Here is a 20,174-nt window from a genome sequence, read left to right on the forward strand (position 1 = left end):
TCCCGGCGACTTTTCCTCTTAAAATGAGCTTTTATTATTAGAAAACTTTGTACGTGTTAGTAACTGAAGCAAACCTGTTGGATTTTCAACACACTTTCACCGAGTAAAGTAAGAATTTCAAACAGAGCACCAGCAGCAACGTATTATACCCGGGTAAAATATGAAGGAAAAATGCTTGAAATTCAAGCTTTTAGCTACTGTCAAGAATGGAGAACAGAACTTAAAATTTTTAGAAGGCAAAGAAAGATGGAGCATATGGAAGAAAATCTGATGATTTCATTCACTTGAAATATTGGCTTAAAGCCATTACATATACCAATCATTGGCTGGTCAAAAGATCAACAAATTCATCACCTAAACACTACCTAACTCCACTTATTACATTGGAACTTACAAAACTAAACTTGTACACTTAAGTAAAGTTGGTCATCAGCTCCTACATCATCAAACTACATCAAATGTAGGCTTAAACTAAGTTCAAAACGAACTAGAACACATTTCATAGACTTGGTTACAAAAGAACCAAAACAAACAGATTCAGTTACACGTACTTTACCCGGGTAACTTATGTGTATGAATCCTTGCACATACTTTACCTGGGTAACTTATGTGTATTTGTTCTTGCGTGCTTGAATCTGCATGGGCTACATATCCACCTTTGTTGCTGCATGTGTTGCATGGCTCGGGTTGCTTCTTGACATGTTGGAAATTCACATGCTGCATGCAGGCCAGTTTCCAACACTCCTCCTTGGCTTGCATGCTACAAACTCTTGTTCATTAAGCATTCTCTAATGATTTTATTCACTAAATCAATTTTCTCATCTCCTTTTGCTTCCAAATCTCTTTGAAGGTCCTCGACCATTTGCTTCAACTCTGATTTTTGATTCTCCATTTCATTCAGTTTTTCGGATGACTTTTGTTTCTTTCTATCAAACTGCAATTCTAGTTTTGCCTTCTAGATATGAAGAGATTCCAGCTGCTGCAATGTGTTTACCTCATCCATTAACCTCTTTACTTGATTTGATGCTTCATCACCTTCAAATGCAAAATTTTCTTTCAACAGAGCCTTCTCAGCTTGCAACGTCTCCTTCTCTGATAGCAGATTATTTTCCTGAGCAGTCAAGTTCTTCGTACCAGACAATGATTCACTGTTATCATCCTCAAGTTTCTTCGTGAGAATAAAATTTCTTTTTCTCTCTTTTCCAACATTATTTCGAGTTCTGAAATGCGGGATTGGAGTCCTATATTTTGTTCTCCCAGTTTTTCTGCTTCACTTGCTTTGTTCTCTAACAGCTCCGCCATATCTCTGTTAGTTGCTTGCAATGATTTCAACTCAAGTTCCAAGCTAGTTACATGTGCCTTTAATTCTTTTATCTGAGCAGATGATTGGTTCCCATGCATATCATGCACCTCTTTGAATGTCAAAAATTTCCTTTCTTTCTCAACCGAATTAGTGAAATTTTTAACCAAATCTTATTTGGTTAGCTGAGCCATTGACATGTAGTTGGCATGGCTAAACCTTTTGTGACACAGCATGGATTCATCTGCAGTAGCTGTGTAGGCACTATCTGGACTCTTATTCCAGTCCACAATAAAATTTTTTTCTGTCATAGCTACTGTCATGAGCTTGGATCCACTAGGATCACTAATCACGCATTCTTTGCCTTTGAATACAACTGAATAGCCCTTCTCAAGCAGTTGAGCAATGCTAAGCAAATTTCTATCAATTTCAGGCACTAACAAGACATTTTTAACAAGTTTGGTACCTGTAGGAGTGCTTATCAGCACATCTCCTTTGCCTTCAACTTTGATGAAGTGTCCATTTCCGACCTTCACATTTGTTTTGAAGCTTCTGTCAATTGACTTAAAAATGCTAGCATCAGGGGTCATGTGGTTTGTGCAACCACTGTCTATCAACCATCCATCTGTAGCTTTTCCTTTAGCAGCTGAACAAGAAACTGCAAAACTTGTTCTTCTTGGTCATTGTCTTCTTCTACTACTTGAGCTTCAGCTCTTGGCTACTGGGGTTGGTTGTATCTTGGTCTGCCTTTGTTTTTGCAAACCCTTTCTACATGACCCATCTTCTTGCAAAATCTGCATTGCACATCAAGCCTGAACCAACATACTTTACCCGGGTGACTTGCCCTTCTGCAGTGTGGACAGGGTGGATATCTTCCTGCACCATCTGCTTTAGGCTCTAAATGTAACACCCCTTACCCGTATCCAACACCGGAATAGGGTACGAGGCATTACCAAAACACATACACTTGTAAACGTATTTAACCGAGTTATAAAATTTCATCAAAATTAAAACTTTCAAAAATAATTAACATGTTTCTATAACTTTTCACAATATATCCTCAAATATTATAATCATAATAATTAGGGCCTGCGAGACCCGATACATACTCATGCAATTTAATGCTTCATTTCCATTTCATTCAATTCGCAATTTCTCATGCTCATAATTTAAATCATATCACTAGAAATTTCCATTTAATTCACGTACAATTCAATGACATCAAATTCAAAACTAATACGTATTTACCATTTAACTCAATGTTTATTGATTATACCATTCAATAACACATTTATGAAATTCTCAATTTAGCAATGAAAATATCACTTTAGTTTGAATAACAACATCGTCCTGATATAGATACACTACCACTTATCCATTTACTTTAATTCTTTTGGGCCCATTTGTCACTTACCATCCTTAATCAAATTAGGGAACGGTCACGGAAAATTGAGTACTTCACTTTCACTTTGCCATAGTATAACTATGGTCTTACGTATGATCACTTATCACTTGTCCCTGATCAGATAAGTGTAGCCACCTATCACTTTGTTTCTTGATCAGATAAGTGTAGCCACTTATCACTTTGTTTCTTGATCAGATAAGTGCAGCCACTTATCACTTTATCTCTTGATCAGATAAGTGTAGCTAAAGCTATCACTTATCACTTTGTCTCTTGATCAGATAAGTATAGCCGAAGCTATCACTTATCACTTTTCACTTGTCACTTGATCAGATAAGTATAGCCGAAGCTATCACTTATCACTTTATTACTTGATCAGATAAGTATAGCCGAAGCTATTACTTATCACTTTCCACTTGTCACTTGATCAGATAAGTATAGCCGAAGCTATCACTTATCACTTTATCACTTGATCAGATAAGTATAGCCGAAGCTATTACTTATCACTTTCCACTTGTCACTTGATCAGATAAGTGTAGCTAAAGCTACCACTTATCACTTTATCACTTGATCAGAAGTACTCAAATCCGGCGTTCCGCTCAATTTGATCATTTATTCATATATCAGGCTTACCAACATGTGTTAATTCATAAACCATTCATGGTATTATTTCATGCCAAATCATATACTGAATATACCATACACACATACTATAAACTTTATTTTCACACATGAGCTGAAACCATGACCAATAATGCACAAAAATAAGCATCATTCATATTTCATCGTTTATGAGTTATAATCAAACATATGACCATTTATACACGAATCATTCATATATTTCCCAATTTTCCTCCTCCTCCTCTCCATTCCACATCCTTAATGTGTATAACACACTTAAACAACATTAACCATAATTTCAATATTCACTAACATGTATATTCAAAGCTGTTTATCTGAGTCAGAGTCACTAAATTATTTTTATCTGGAGCTACGGAGCTCCAAATTAAGATCCGTTAATTTTCCCTAAAACTAGACTCACATATCTTCATACCATAAAATTTTCATAATTTTTGGTTCAGCCAAATAGTACAGTTTATTCTTTAAAGTTTCCCCTGTTTTGCTGTCTGACAGTTCCGACCACTCTTCACTAAAAATTAATTATCTCATTGTACAGAATTCGGATGATGTTTTAGCTTGTTTATTCTAAAAATAGACTCATTAAGGATTCTAACCATATAACTATAACTCATAATAATTTCTGTACAATTTTTAATGATTTTCCAAAGTCAGAACAGGGGAACCCGAATTCATTCTGACCTTGTCTCACAAAATCTATTATATCTCATGATTTACAATTCCATTGCTCACATAATTTCTTTTATAAGAAACTAGACTCAATAAGCTTTAATTTCATATTTTATTCATCCTCTAATTCAATCTCTACAATTTTTGGTGATTTTTCAAAGTTACACTACTGCTGCTGTCCAAAACTGCTTTAGTGCAAAATGTTGATTTCCATTTTGCCCCAAATTTCACAGTTTATACAATTCGGTCCTTTCTCAATTAACCCTCAATTAATCTAATTTTCTCAATTAGTACTTTATTAGACATTATAAGTTGTTACACAACTATTGAAATTCAGAATTTCCACATATAACTCTATCTTCAAACTCTTTTACTATTAGGTCCCAAACATTCACTTTCTATTCAATTCTTTCAATAAAATCAGCATATGAACAATTTAAAGCTCTAATTTCATGATAAATCATCATATACTTCCAGCACATATTCATATCAACTTTCAACTTCTTTCATAAAATCAAAAACTAATGAATTTAACAAGTGGGCCTAGTTGTAAAAGTCATAAAAATACAAAAATTTCAAGAAATAGTCAAGAATTGAACTTACTTGTAATAAAAATATGAAGAACCAGCTTGAAGAAGCCCTTCCATGGTGTTTTAGCTGATGAGAATTCAGAAAAATGAAGAGAAAATCTAGATAATTCCACTTGGGTCCTAACTTTATTAAGCAAATTTTGCAATTTTCCAATTTTGCCCTTAATTCTCCTTACTTTCTTGCTGATTTCATGCCTCTGCGGTCCAGACCAAATAGACCTTGGGTCTATTTGCTTTTTAAGCCCTCTTCCTTTTATCATTTAAGCTATTTAATCATTTCCCAAAATTTTGCATTTGTTACAATTTAGTCCTTTTTGCTCAATTAATTATCGGAACTTTAAAATTTCTTAACGAAACTTTAATACTAACTTTTTAACACTCCATAAATATTTATAAAAATATTTATGGCTCAGTTTAAATCCCGAGGTCTTGATACCTCATTTCGATTCTAATTATTTTAAAATTTATTTCTAGTGCACTATTCACTATTTCAAAAAATTTCCTAACTTCATATTTAACTTATACTTACTAAATTAATAATATTTTCTACCCATTTGTCGAATTTAGTGATCTCGAATCACCGTTCCAACACCTTTGAAAATTCAAGCCATTACATTTTTTTTTCGTCGGATTTGTGGTCCCGAAACCACTATTCCGACTAAGCCTAAAATCGGGCTATTACACGTTTGACCAGGTATTCTTGCCTTTGTAGGCAGAGGTGCTCGAGGCAAACTTGGCTTTGACTTGAAAGGTACCTTCTTGGTGCTCCTCCTGTCTGCTGGCTCTCCTTTGCTCTTGTGCATACAGAGCATTGATCAGCTCTGTTAAAGAGATGCTGGTCAGGTCCCTTGAATCCTCTAATGAGGATATTTTTGCTTCATACCTTTCTGGTAAGGTAGAGAACACTTTCTCCACAATCCTTGCTTCACTAAAATGCTCACGAATGAGCCTTATGCTGTTTACTACAGGCATAATTCTGTCTGAATACTTCTTGACAGTTTCCTCTTCCTTCATCTTTAAGTTCTCGAACTCCCTTCTCAGGTTCAACAACTGCTGCTGTCTTGTCCTCTCAGTACCTTGGAACTCCTTCTTAAGCTTGTCCCAGGCCTGCTTTGGAGTCTCACAAGCCATGATCCTGGTGAAAATAACATCAGAAACACAGTTCTGAATGCATGACATGGCCTTGTGCTTTTTACTTTTTTCTTCAGAATACTGCTTCATTTGAGCCACTGTTGGATTTGCTCTCAATGGTTCTAGTTCAACATCTGAGTTAACCACCTCCCATAGATCAAATGCCTGGAGGTAGGTTCTCATCTTGACTACCCAAATGTGATATCCTTCTCCATTGAAAACTGGAGGTACAGTTGGTGAGAAGCTTGATGAAGCCATCAGTATGTGATTCAACTATAACAGGTCCACTAAGACAAGGGCTCTGATACCAATTGTTAGATTTTCAACACACTTTCACCGAGTAAAGTAAGAATTTCAAACAGAGCACCAGCAGCAACGTATTATACCCGGGTAAAATATGAAGGAAAAATGCTTGAAATTCAAGCTTTTAGCTACTGTCAAGAATAGAGAATAGAACTTAGAATTTTTAGAAGGCAAAGAAAGATGGAGCATATGGAAGAAAATCTGATGATTTCATTCACTTGAAATATTGGCTTAAAGCCATTACATATACCAGTCATTGGCTGGTCAAAAGATCAACAAATTCATCACCTAAACACTACCTAACTCCACTTATTACATTGGAACTTACAAAACTAAACTTGTACACTTAAGTAAAGTTGGTCATCAGCTCCTACATCATCAAACTACATCAAATGTAGGCTTAAACTAAGTTCAAAACGAACTAGAACACATTTCATAGACTTGGTTACAAAAGAACCAAAACAAACAGATTCAGTTACACGTACTTTACCCGGGTAACTTATGTGTATGAATCATTGCACATACTTTACCTGGGTAACTTATGTGTATTTGTTCTTGCGTGCTTGAATCTGCATGGGCTACATATCCACCTTTGTTGCTGCATGTGTTGCATGGCTCGGGCTGCTTCTTGACATGTTGGAAATTCACATGCTGCATGCAGGCCAGTTTCCAACAAAACCCCTGCAGTTCATAAAATTAATAACTGAGGTAATTTTGCATAAACACAAAGTTGACTCAACTTCAAATTTATCAATCGTTATCACTGTATATAAACAGAAAGTTGAAATTTTATTTCTATATTTTGATAAGCCTAGTATATGCCGAAATGCTATTGAACTAATCCATATTAACTTTTTATATCTATTTTTAAATAAAATATATAAAAAAAACATACAGAACAGTTGTAATAATCCACACTTCTCAGGAGGCAAAGTAATTAAAAAGACATGAAAAATTGGTGAATGGTCAGCAACACCTTGAAATTAATGTTGCAATATTCTCTTTGTTACGGGACGGCACATTTCCCTTAACTTTGTGCTGAAATCATACGGCATATCCAAAGGCATATTTCCTCCGATATGCTCAACAATCTTTCCCGATATTCACGCAAACTAGACGAAAGAAGAATAAATAAATAAATAAATAAAAAACAAAGAGCTTCAACAAATAATCAAATTCATTTCATTTCACAGTTTTATCATAAACCCATCAAACAACAAGTAGTAAGAATTAAAACTCAAGTGATCAAAGAGAAGTAAGTAAGGTAGCTATAATGGGGACAACACCTCCTTCACCATCGCATGTTGTTATAGCATTGGATGCAACAAAAGATTATAACGAACGAGAGCTGCGAATTGCCATACAAAATATATTAGTAAGAGGTGACATTCTACGTGTTGGTGATACGCTTCTTATGCTTGGAGTTTTGCATAGAGTCACTCACCCAAGTAAGTGCAATTTCTTCTTCATTCACTATTGCTACCTACTACTACAAACAAGTGCTCAAGCAAAGCAATCGCGATCCCCATCAATTTTTGTTGTACCTATATCTATTTTTGGTGGATAGAACGTTGTACAACATGTCTACTCACCTGTTGTTGTCTTTAATGTTCCCTTGTCTCCTGTTCTCCTCTCTGGGTTGGTGCACTGCAGTGGGTTACCAGAGCAAAGCATGTCCTGAATCTTTTGGAACAAGCATCCGCGCCATGGAGGAAGAAATCTCAAAGAAGGTTGATGCATATGTTAATATGCTCCAACAAAGTGCTGAAGATTGTGAAGACCAAGGGGTAAAGTTTCTCTTGTATTACATTACATAGATGCAACTTTTAGTTTTATTTTCCGCTAAGTTTGCTTAATAAGATGGCAAGTGACCGGATAGAGCACAGGCTCACTGTCACTTTCTTTACTCACTGATGTCACGTTTGGGTTTCAAAGGCTAGATTTGGCTATGAACTTGAAGCTTGACAATGGATATATATCTCTGTAATTGCATACATTCCTACTGAAAGATTCTCATTTAGAAGAGTTGGGGATTCAAACTCTCTTGAATTTATTATGGCCATTCACTGTGTTGGGATGCACTTGCCTATTTGGTGAACTTAAGTATAACTATTGAGAAATATATCAATCTGAAAAAGGGTGTGTCAACATAGCAGTCTACATGTGTACCAGTTCAGCAATACATCCAACAGTTTGGTTAAATCCTAGGAAGAGGAGATGGGTGGGGCGTGAGCAGGCTACGCCTTGGTTTTTAGCTCAAGAATCACTAGACGGCCTTTTGAACAAAGGAGGAGGCTTCCTTAAAAGGGGTTCATCAGATTTATAATAAATGTAAAATTAAACCCTATAAAAATTTCTATGGATCATGGACCTATCCAGATCTATCATCATAACAAACACTACACAGCAGGAAGCAGCATGCACATATCAGTTTTATCTGGATTCTGAGCCCTCCCCCACGTATTGGTGATAGTAACAATTTTCATGTATAGGTAAGCATTGAAGTTAAAATTACAGCTGGATTTCCCATAAAGAATGTCATTATACAAGAGGTGCAAACCTCTAATGCAGCATGGGTTTTCCTTGATAGGTAAATATTTTGTATTCTGGATACTTGGATCATCATTTACCTTGGACACTTTCCTAGTTATCTATTTTATGTTTGACTGTTGAAAATTATTCCTTCACTAATGAAGACACTTTCTTGATGATACCATCATGTAGTGTTTGATTTTTCTATTTCTCATATATCAATATGTAGCATCTTGTACGCATAATCTTCAATACTGGTTTCAATGGGAAAAGAATTAACAATCTCTATTTCCAAGGCTCTGGTGATATGCTTACTTGCTTTTAATCTAGAATTAGAAGCTAATTACACATGTCGTAAATTGAAACATGATATAATTATTGATCATTTGATATCTTTGGTTTGACATGTTTGATGAAAGCATATTTGTAACTTCAGCTGCTTCCTTTCTGTATTCCTTTAACTATGTCATGTCATGTTGACTTACAATCTTAACAGGCATTTTAGACGGGATTTGAAGTTATATGTTAAACAGATACCTTGTAAGGTTGCATTAGTTCATGATTGCTTGAACGTGGAAGTTTTGAGGAATCATACTCTAAGTCAAACAGATGTGGTAGGACAGAAACCTTCATATCCTTCCATGTCCAAGCCAGTGACACTATCAAATTTTCAGTTTGGTGAAAATATCGAGCAGTCAGAAATCTCTGTTAGAAGCTACTCCTGGACCCCGATTTCAATTGAAAACTCCAGTAGTGGCCACTTGATGCCTTCGTTTACATTAAAATCAGAGGAGCAGAACTTCTCATCTTCTAAGCTGGACAAATCAGGTAATTCAGTATGTTTGCAGTTTTACATAAGTTGGCAAATACTATATGTTGCTTTCCACGTCCAATTCAAAACATTTTTCCTTATGCACGGAATGGTTTCTTCCTTTCTGCTCCATTAATTCTCTTAATAGTACTTAGCATGCATAGAGAATTTTTAGATTCATTATGATCATACATGGCAACCTATTGAACGGCTTAGCATCAGTAATAATGGATTACTTCCCTCAGCATTTAACAGAGATGCTTATTTCAGATACGCATTCAAAAGGAGAAAATAAGCAACCTACTATGACCTTTTTCCAAAGGAAAAGAAGAAGTTGCTGCCAAACTAAAAGCTCAGGAGCACCTCTTCTTTGTGCTGCTTGTGGGCTAAGGACTGAAATGTACATCCAAGATTCTAAGAAATTCACTTATTCAGTGATTCAACAAGCCACCAATGATTTTTCCATGGAGAACTTGCTTGGAGAAGGTGGATACGGCCGTGTATATAAAGGTAAGCTTAAAGATGGACAGCTGATTGCGGCAAAGGTTAGGAAACAGGAAAGTACCCAAGGATTTACTGAATTTAATTCTGAGGTATCTGTCTTAAGTTTCGCTCGACATAAGAATATTGTGATGCTGCTGGGTTATTTTGCAAGGACAAACTCAACATTTTGGTATATGAGTATATATGCAACAAGTCTCTTCATTGGCATTTATTTGGTAAACTCAATTCTAGTATCATCTCATGTTTCTTTCATTAGATTTTGTAAACTGAATTACTTTTTTAAAATTTTCTAATCTGCTTGGAAATGGGGACATTTCCACAGATAATACAGAAAATGTTCTTGACTGGCACCAAAGACGTGCTATTGCAATCGGCACTGCAAAGGGCTTGCGTTTTCTTCATGAAGAATGCCGTGGAGGTCCTATTATTCACAGGGACATGCGTCCAAGCAATATACTTCTCACGCATGACTTAGTTCCAATGGTAAATTAATTATGTTCTTTAATGTTCGACGTTATTAATATGAGTTCATTTATTCTTTATAACATAAATCATTGATTATAACTAGGCATCAGCATTATGATAAAGTCCATTGGTGTTAACGTATGATTTTGAAACAAGGTGAAAAGTCTTTTCTATGAATTTGCTTGCTCACTTGAATAATTGTTTTATACACACAGCTAGGTGACTTTGGTCTTGCCAGAAGGAAAATAGATGATGATACTCTACAGACAACAGTACTTGGAACACTAGGGTAGGACTTTCATTCATTTTCAGACTGTATGCGCCTGATTTTTACTGTTAAACTAGTGTAACTGGACTTTTGGTTCATGTAGATACCTTGCACCAGAGTATGCGGAGAACGGATTTGTTTCAGTGAGGACAGACGTTTATGCGTTTGGGATAGTTCTGCTACAACTAATGTCAGGGCGGAAAGTAATTGATCTGGAAAGTAAGGGACAAAATGTATCTCTGCGACAGTGGGTATGTTGGTTTCAATGGCCACAAACTTAGATATGTAGGCATTGATAATTTTTTTACTTATTCTTATGGCTCTGATGCTATTTGTCCATTTAGGCAAAACCGTTGATCAAAAAGCTTGCACTACACGAGCTCATTGATCCTCGAATCGGGGAGTCATATGACAGTTATCAACTATACCTCATGGCTAAAACAGCTTACTTATGTGTGCAAAGAAGCCCTGAAATGAGGCCATCAATGGGGGAGGTAATTGTCCTTTGATGCACACCATATAATCATGAGAACTTAATTTCAATTGTCATCTTTGGTAGGGGGTGTACCGGTGTAAGTTAAATCAATAATCTGCAAAACAAAAGCATTATCGTTGATTATGTTTCAAAGTTAGCAGAATGAAAGGCTACCAGAAACCACTGTTTCTTCTAATTATGATCAATGTCATCGCCTTGTTTCCATTAACTCTGTGTTTGAATAGTAATATTGAATTGATGGGTTACATATCCCACAGGTTTTGCGGCTTCTCGAAGGAGAGAGCGATCATTACCATCGCTTGAAGGACAAGATTGGGCCTCATTATACAAAGCGATGAACAACAACTAAACCCAATCAAGATTTCAAAGCATGTCCGTCATTGTCAACATGAGAATGCTGATTTGATTAATGGGTAGAAGTAGTAATTGAAATTTGTAAATGTATATACAAACATATTTGTTTATATTATATGAGAGTGAGACATTGACTGGAACAAAGACTAAAAATCATAACTGATGGAACACTCTAGTTGGTGGTGGGGATTACCACATGTTGGCATGCACCAAGTTTCAAAGCATTTGTGAATCTGATTTGGTCCACACATATTATGATTTAGACATGTAACCAAAGACTCAAGTATGTTTTGTTTCTCTTCCTCTCCTTGAAGAAGTGGGGTTTTTCTAAGGGGGAGTCTGTGCCCTTTCTCTTGGCCAGCCCCCTTCGTTTCTTTTTCTCTTTGCGCTCTATGCTTTGTCTGTGTTGCTTGCCTATATGGATCTAAGCGGCTGTCCGCCTGGCGTAGAAACAAGGACCACAAGAAGTTTGAGCCATGGCCTCCTCCGCTGTTATATTGACAAGTTTGAAGTAATAGTGTAGTCTTAACCTTTCTGTCCCAAGAAAAAAAAAAGTGCAAGGCCTATAAGTTGTTGTGACTCTAGCCATGAATAGACCTACGTGTTGTTGTTTTGGCCTAGAGGGTTGCATGCAATTCTGGTTTTATTCGGGTTAAGCTGTATTTAGAAGATTGTTACAAGGCCTGCAAAGGTGAGGGAGGGTTCACTCCAGGGAGTTGCAGCTATGGCTTCTCCTGTCAAGGTTTGGATACATCCCACTATTTTTTTTTGTCTCATTACTGTGCGTTTGTTTTGTTTGGATACCTTCCTTAGCTGTGCGGGCTTAAGATTTCGTATTTTGCTGGTCCTTTCAAGCTTATATTTTGTTGTGGCTATTGCTCAGGGGTTCATCCTTTCGGATAAATAAGTTGAAACGACTAAACTCAATCCAATTAATAAGTTCGAACCCCTGGAGTGTCTAGTCATAAACCCTAGGCTGTTTTTGTTTTTGTAGTTTTACATTAATGTATGCCCGCTGGTCAGAGGGTGTTTTAAACGAAATAAAATGATGTTTATTTTTATTAAAAAAATTATATTATTAGTGAATAAATTATGGATGTATTTTTGTTTTGATTATTTAATTTAAAATATATATAATTGATCACTAATTTTTTTAAATTTGTTTTTCTTTGATCATTTGTATATTAAGTGGCATTTTTGAATTGGTATAATAACAATTTTAATTCTCAAACTTTTATATTTTATGTCAATACGACCTTTATTCTATATATATATATAAACCTCAAATTCATTAAAACTTAAAAAAAATTTGTATGAAAATGCTAGAAAAATAAAATCGCAAATATGTTTTTGTTGAAGAACTAATATGTATTGGAAATAAAGAAAATTACCATTTAATAGAATTCAATGACAAATTAAAAACAACACAAAAGTTAAATCATTACTTACTTCCTCAATGTTTCTCGAAACCAAATTAATAATATCTTTAAGTCAAATTTCATATCCTTGAAGAATATCCAAAATTGATACCACCAAAGTTTGTGAAATGGATGATGCCATTTTTTAGCAAAAAAAAAAAACTATTTCATACTCAATTTATTTAGATTATTTTTTAAAACCCAAATTGTAAAAACATATTATATTTTAAATATTTTTTCTTATAACAAAAAAATTAGGTCAAGAAATAGAAGAGGTAAAAAACAGAATCAATAATTTTACTTAATGTTTTTTAAAAAATGAGTATTTGATATTTCTATAGAGATTATACAGAGAAAAAATAGGTGTAAAGCCAATTGTTCCTCATTTTCTCTCGCTTTATCTATTTTAAAATTTTTATTACTTATATTTAATCTAAAATTTTAAAAAGAATTTTAATTTTTTATCATTTTAAGTCAAATTGATAAAAAGTATAAGAATTAAGGACTAAAATTATATTATACTAATTAATTAAAAAGTGTCAGTTAATAGATAGGGAAAAAGAATAATTTCAAATTATCTTAATTAAATGATGAAAACGAAAATTTAATTGACTAATGATGTAGTGTGCTAAAAATAATAATAAATTACTTTGTTGATATCGACCTAGACTGCAAGCTTGTGAATGGATAGAAAACTGTTTCAAAAATAAAAAAGAACCAATCTTCTTAAACATAAAACTTGGAAGTTCATTTTATGGTTCTCTATTCATATTAAAAGAAAACTAATTTCTCTAAAACAAACAATTATAAACCATATAAATAAACTATATATGGTAATTAGGTTCAATAATTACTCAATTAAATTGAAATATAATAAAATATTAAAATTTACAAGTTATTTTTTTCGGCAAAATACATTAAATTATTTCGTGCATGTTTTCAGAATGCAGTTCGTGAAATTCATACAGTACTGTATCTAGTTCGTGTGGCTCCTGAAACTTGCCCCTATTTTTTGATTGTCACTCGTTTTTTCTCCCAAATGTTCTCCCAAATATAGAAACATAAATTTAAAGAATTAGGGTATAAAATTCACTATTTTACATCGAATAAACATCCAAAAACACATTAAAAATGAAACTAAAATATGTTATTTTGGTATTTATTAACTTATAAATAAAAGAATAATGAGGTTCACCGCACTCGAACCTACGTCCTCATATATTGTACGAAAAAATTCAAATTATTCTTGAAATAATCAAATTTACAATATAAAAAGTCCCCATCTACAGTACAGAAAACTAAAACGTAGTGTGGGTGATGTAAAGACCAGGCGCACAACTGTGAGTGCGTTTACAATTGTTATGCAAACACAAAATACAATGAAGAGACGAGATCAGGTGGCCGCGTCATTTCTGAGTAATAAACCAATATAATATTAAATATGTAAAACGAATACAATCTGTGTCTGTCACTTTTGCTTTTATTTCATAAAGCAACCACAACTTAACCAAACATTAAATGTCCTGTTGTTACACATAAATTCAAAAACCATATTTATGTGAAACTGCCACCTTTTTCTTTCACCAAAAACAATAAATTTGTCCTTTTCTTTTTACCTTCTGTTTCTAAGAGAGAATATGAAGAAGAAGAAGAAGCAGCAGCAGCAAAGGTGTATAAGTTTTTGATCATACATTTGCAAAGGTAAAATTTATTTCCGTATAAAGTATTTGCTTTTGACGTATCTCCTGACACCTGTAATCCCTCCCTATGTATTTTTTTTCGGTTTTTTCTGCATGGATTTCTTGTTTACATTACCATAAATGAAAACTACAAACAAATTTGCTCTGTTTTCCAGTTCAGTCATTTTCTTCTATTTTCAAGATTTTGGTTTTCTTTTTCCTTCTTCTGTCCATCTATTCTTTTATGTTTCCTTTATACATGATTCTCTTAACAATTTGTATGTTTCTTTCATCTCCTTTGACATAGAGAATTCATCAGATAAAAGGAATCAACTTCTCTTTGGTATGTTGTTGTAGGATGATTTCTTTTGCAGCTTTCTAAGCTTTGCTTGATCTTCTCTTCTAGTTATTAGAATGATTACTGAAGAATGATAGATTTTGGCTATTGCTAGTATAGACAGTATGATATACTTGTCCACTCAAACTCCAGTTGTCTATATATATATTTATTTTAAAGGTCTGAACATCAATATTAGAAAGCAACAAAATTCACATCTAAATTTCTACGGTAAATCTGGGGAAATTCGTGTTTCTTTTCCTATGTATGCTCTTCTTCTTCTTTTTTTTTTTTTTATAGCAATCCAAAATTCACATCCTTCTCTTTGAAAAAAGATGCCGATGGTAAAGCTCCCCCCAACTTAATTATTATTAGTGTTCAGAATTGAATAAGACCGTAGTGATGCTAACAGTGAGCTTTAGGGGTATGTCATTTTCTTTTATATATTTGTAGGGTCATACCTGAGGTTTAAAGACATAAGCAACGAACTTACCTAGTTGCTTAGGTAAATGGACTGTTGTGGTACGGATGATAAGGAGAAAAAAGCAATTATTAGGAACCAAATCCTTGTGTCAATTCAAAATCGTTTTGGTGTATTTTGTTCTTCCCTTTTTGTTTTGTAGCATTCATTCTAATCACATACTGCCTCCTGCTTGTGGGGCCCTTTTTTTTTTTTATCTTTTGCGACTCCAAACAGACCATTGCAGTAGTAGGCACATGGTAGTGAAAAATGAAAATTTAGGTGCATCTATTTTCTCAAGCTGGGGTTCTGAAAGGATGATCAGAAAACTGTTGTTTTTGAATCCCTTTTCCATGCTTTACCATTGAGCCAAGAGAATTCCCGCTTGCTTTGTTTCATTCCAGGTTTGGTATCGTAGAGCTTTACTTGTTTATACTTCAAGTTAAAAGGTTAAATATAAACCGTTCATGATCGATTAGGTTAAAATTACTCACAAGTGCCTGATAAATCTCCTGTAGTAACTAGTAGTTGAGGTATGTAACTTGTCTTTCTTCTTTATTAAGTACTTTGTTGCTCTGTTATTTGAATTTCTCAATTAGAAAAAGTAAATGATTTGTTAATCTGTGCCATTGTAACATACCTCTAAAAAGGGAGGAGAAAGGCATAGCCACAAAGCCATCTTTCATTATCAATTCATAAATATATAAGTCCCTGCAATTGATGGTCTTCCATTTATGTGCAGATAATTTACAGCCACAATGTGAATCTGATGTCCATCTGTAAGGGATTGTCACATTAAGTGTCAACCTTAACTAGAAGCTAAATCATCAAGAATCCCTCTTGTTTCTTCAAAAACGGTAGTTCTCTTACTCTCTTAAACAAAATTTAATAATAATGTCTAGCATTGTCATTAAAAGCTCCTTTAAGTCGACCTAAAATACACGTCTTCCAATATAGAAGTTCTTAAGCTTTCTCAATTCACTGGCTTTTATTAAACAAAAGTTTGGAAACATTTGCATTGCTCCTATATTTTACTTTGAATGAATTTTCCACAATAATTTTGGTTAGATTGTCGGGTTAACATTCTTCTTGCCAAAAGCAGCTAGATCATACATGATGTTTTCCTCCATCATTGTTGGATGGCTTGCATAGAAGAATGCGCCTTTGGCTTTTGCTTTCTGCATATCCTAGTGCAAATAGACTACTCTTAATTTTCTTGGGGGGGGGGTATTTTGAAGGTTTCTAGCTGATTAACAAATAGTAATATCTTGTCTACATATTTAAGTCGGTTTCAGTTTTAGAAGAAGGTCAGCTTCTGTCTGCCGTGACACAGAACGAGAAACACATCCAGAGTACTTTGAAGCTGTGGTTTAAATGGCTAAAGCTTGTTGGCCATACTTTGATCCCGAGTATGAGACCCTAAGTGCCAGAATCAATCCTCCAAGGTTCTTTTTCTTTCTCTGTACACATTTCTAAAGATCATTCGTTAATTTTGTTCCAAAACGAACTACATTCAGCAACCTTGATGGTTTAGTCACTATAATTCATTGGATTTACAGTTTGCTAAAATAGGTACTTGGATCAATTTTATGGTAGAAAATTGCATGCTGGTGGTATGGGTTTTTTAATACTAGAGGAAAAGCAAACTTATAAGACACTCGCACGCATTTTAGCAGTTCTCATCCTTCTATAATTATAACTCTTTGTTTCTCATACCTTTTCTGGCAGGGTGTCTGTGGACAACATTAGTTGCAGACACTGTACTGTTGTAAAGGTAAATTTCAATATAAATGAATTTTGTGCCTCGCTGGCTTTTGAACTTCTAATACTTTTAGTACCAACAAGTATTTCACCATTTTCATATAGATTGACAGCGTGAATAAACCTGGAATATTGCTGGAAGTTGTGCAAATACTAACAGACCTCGACTTCACTATTACTAAAGCGTACATCTCCTCTGATGGTGGATGGTTCATGGATGGTACGGATACTGCCATTTACCAAGTTATTTTATATTAGTTTATAGAGCTTTGTACCTATATAGTCCCTTCCCTGTTTCCACTAATCTCTTTCTAATACTAAGTGAATATTTGACAATGTTTTTATTTCTTTCAAACAGTGTTCCACGTCACTGATCAACAAGGGAAAAAGATCACTGATGGAAGAACAGTTGATTACATAGAAAGGGTACGACCTATCTTTTCCTTTGGAACTCTTATGTTCCTTGGTCTACTAAAATTGCCCCTACACAAAGCTCAGCTAGTACTGTTTGAATGTTCCTTTCGAAACAACCATACATATGCATTATGAATCCGTACCCGTTGCCTCTTATGATTCTCTTCTCATATTCCATATATTTTTTTGTCCAACTTACATGTACTGGGGAATTTGGTATGGCTCCGTGCAGAACTCAGACACTTGTAAGTGGCAAGGGTTTCCATAAATGCTTCATTCCGGGATTTCCCTTATATGCTCTCATAATGATTCGGAGTGAAGTAGGAAGCACTCACCAATTTATTTGAAAGATGCAGCAAGTGTTAAGATAGCACCTAATTTCCTCGTAAATTAATGACCCTGAGCTGTTATCATTCCGAATAGAGATGAAAAGAAAACAAATAAAAAATGAAACCTCAACAACCCTTTCCTTCCATTATTCTCCATGTGTCATATTGAGTGCACTTTCCTTATTACTGTTTTACATATTAGCTGCATTTTATTTCAATAGGCTCTAGGACCCAAGGGCGATGCGGCTGACGGGATGAAAAACTGCCCTGGTAAACGTGTCGGGGTGCACTCCGTTGGTAATCACACTGCAATTGAACTCGTTGCGAGGGACAGACCTGGTCTGTTATCAGAGATCTCTGCTGTCCTTGCCGACCTTCAATTCAATGTTGCTGCTGCAGAAGTATGGACACATAATAGGAGAATAGCTTGCGTGCTCTATGTCAACGATTATTCCACAAATCATGCTGTGCATGATCTAAACAGACTGTCTATTATGGAGGAGCAGCTTAAGCATATCCTGCGTGGTAGTGAGGATGACGACAAAGTGGCTCGTACAAGCTTCTCCATGGGATTCACACACACAGACCGGAGGCTTCATCAAATGCTGTTTGCTGATAGGGATTATGAAGGCAGTGGAGTGACAAGTGAAGTTGATTATCCCTCATCCTTCAAACCCAAGATCACAGTTGACCGTTGCGAGGAGAAGGGTTATTCTGTTGTCAGTGTCCAGTGCAAAGATCGAGCTAAGCTCATGTTTGATATTGTCTGCACACTCACAGACATGCAATATGTAGTTTTCCATGCCAATATCTCATCCAATGGCCCCTATGCTTCACAGGTATGCTTATCATTTGTCATAGCTTTAAAGAAAAAGAGGGGGGGAGGGGGGGAGGGGGGGGGCATAAGTATTCTACTGAAATATCATTTTTGCGAATGTTGTTAATTGAGTATCCCAAGTTACCAAAAATGAAAAAGGCGATTTTGCTCACTTATGCACATAGAAACAAATATTTATGGCCAAATTTATACAGATACAAATCATCAATTCCGTTCTTCTACAATCTGGGGTCTCATCGTTTAGCTATATATATTATAAAGTTGGAAAGATTAATGACCTTTGGAGGGAATTATGGCTTATTAATGAGCACAGTTCAAATGAACAGAAGTTTCCATGGCTCAGCCAATTGTAGGCTATTTATAATGGCTTACATCCTTTAATCACTGTGCTAACTCCAAAAAAGTTTTTGAAGGATTACATATGCATAAATTATCTTAATGGCTTTCATGCAGGAATATTTTATCCGCCACATGGATGGCTGCACACTTGATGCTGAAGGAGAGAAAGAAAGAGTCATTAAATGTCTAGAAGCTTCAATTCATCGAAGAGTAAGCGAGGTGAGTTGTATATCTAACTGAAATGTTCTGTTCATGTTAAGCCATTGATTGTTTTTGTTGTAGCTAGTGTACCTTTCATTCAATTAAGACAACAAATTTTCTTTTTTCTATTGAGAAACATCTACTTGTCATTTAAGATTGGGTTTCAAAGAATGCAGGGTCTAAGTCTGGAGCTTTGTGCAAAGGATAGAGTCGGATTGTTGTCCGAAGTAACGAGGATTCTCCGAGAGAACGGATTGTCAGTAAGAAGAGCAGGGATCTCTACAATTGGGGAGGAAGCAGTGAATGTTTTTTACGTGAGAGACACTTACGGGAACCCAGTAGATTCGAAGAAAATCGAAGCACTCCGCAGGGAAATCGGGCACACGATGATGCTTAATGTAAAGAAGGACCCAGGCAGTGCCAAAGCATCCGAGGCTGAGGCTATTAGTGGATGGGCCAAGACAAGTTTTTTCTTTGGAAACTTACTGGATAAGTTGCTGGCATGATCAAAGAAAATGAAATATCTCCATGTTTGACTGTAACAGAAACTCTGAACTGTCTACAATAAAATCAAGCTTTTGCATACTGACTAAGAACTTGATGTCCCTGCTTTGTTAATGAAATAAATGTTAAAATATTTGTTTCAAAAATAAAATTTTGTTGTTCTGACAATCTAATTACTCAAACCAAACTTTGACAACCTATGTTTGTGCTCATGGGTTTTCCCTTTCCTGTCATTGAGTACAAATTATTTAATGTGTTTATATCCTAGACACCCAATCTATTCTTGATAAAACTTGAAAAAAGTTCATAAATTTTTTTTAGCTGGAAATCGACTTAACTATTAGAATGTAAAGTAAATTTTATTAACTTTTTTTAAAATTTGTTTTTTTTTTTACTTTTATGAAGTATACTAAATTTCAATACGAGTTGT

General features: G+C 35.0%; 1 protein-coding gene and 1 pseudogene across 8 annotated transcripts; both read left to right on the forward strand.

The window, feature by feature from the left end:
• Positions 1–7,210: 7,210 nt before the first annotated feature.
• On the forward strand, positions 7,211–12,545 carry LOC107957711 (probable serine/threonine-protein kinase PBL7; annotated as a pseudogene).
• A 1,834-nt stretch (positions 12,546–14,379) lies between these two features.
• Positions 14,380–19,825, forward strand: LOC107957710 (ACT domain-containing protein ACR3). Of its 8 annotated transcripts, none has more exons than XM_041114098.1 (10): positions 14,465–14,583; positions 15,596–15,762; positions 16,101–16,215; positions 16,654–16,803; positions 17,087–17,132; positions 17,225–17,339; positions 17,478–17,545; positions 18,084–18,701; positions 19,154–19,258; positions 19,417–19,825. In XM_041114098.1, exons 4-10 carry the CDS (start codon positions 16,733–16,735, stop codon positions 19,744–19,746), a joined length of 1,353 nt encoding a protein of 450 aa, XP_040970032.1. In that variant the 5' UTR covers positions 14,465–14,583; positions 15,596–15,762; positions 16,101–16,215; positions 16,654–16,732; the 3' UTR covers positions 19,747–19,825. The 8 variants fall into 8 exon arrangements, with proteins under 8 accessions (XP_016748763.1, XP_016748759.1, XP_040970032.1 ...); XM_016893271.2 differs by lacking the exon at positions 14,465–14,583 and adding an exon at positions 14,757–14,904; XM_016893274.2 differs by lacking the exon at positions 15,596–15,762 and having other exon boundaries at positions 14,380–14,583; positions 16,644–16,803.
• Positions 19,826–20,174: the final 349 nt, after the last annotated feature.

The sequence above is a fragment of the Gossypium hirsutum genome, chromosome A05 (assembly GCF_007990345.1).
Source record: "Gossypium hirsutum isolate 1008001.06 chromosome A05, Gossypium_hirsutum_v2.1, whole genome shotgun sequence".
NCBI lineage: Eukaryota > Viridiplantae > Streptophyta > Magnoliopsida > Malvales > Malvaceae > Gossypium > Gossypium hirsutum.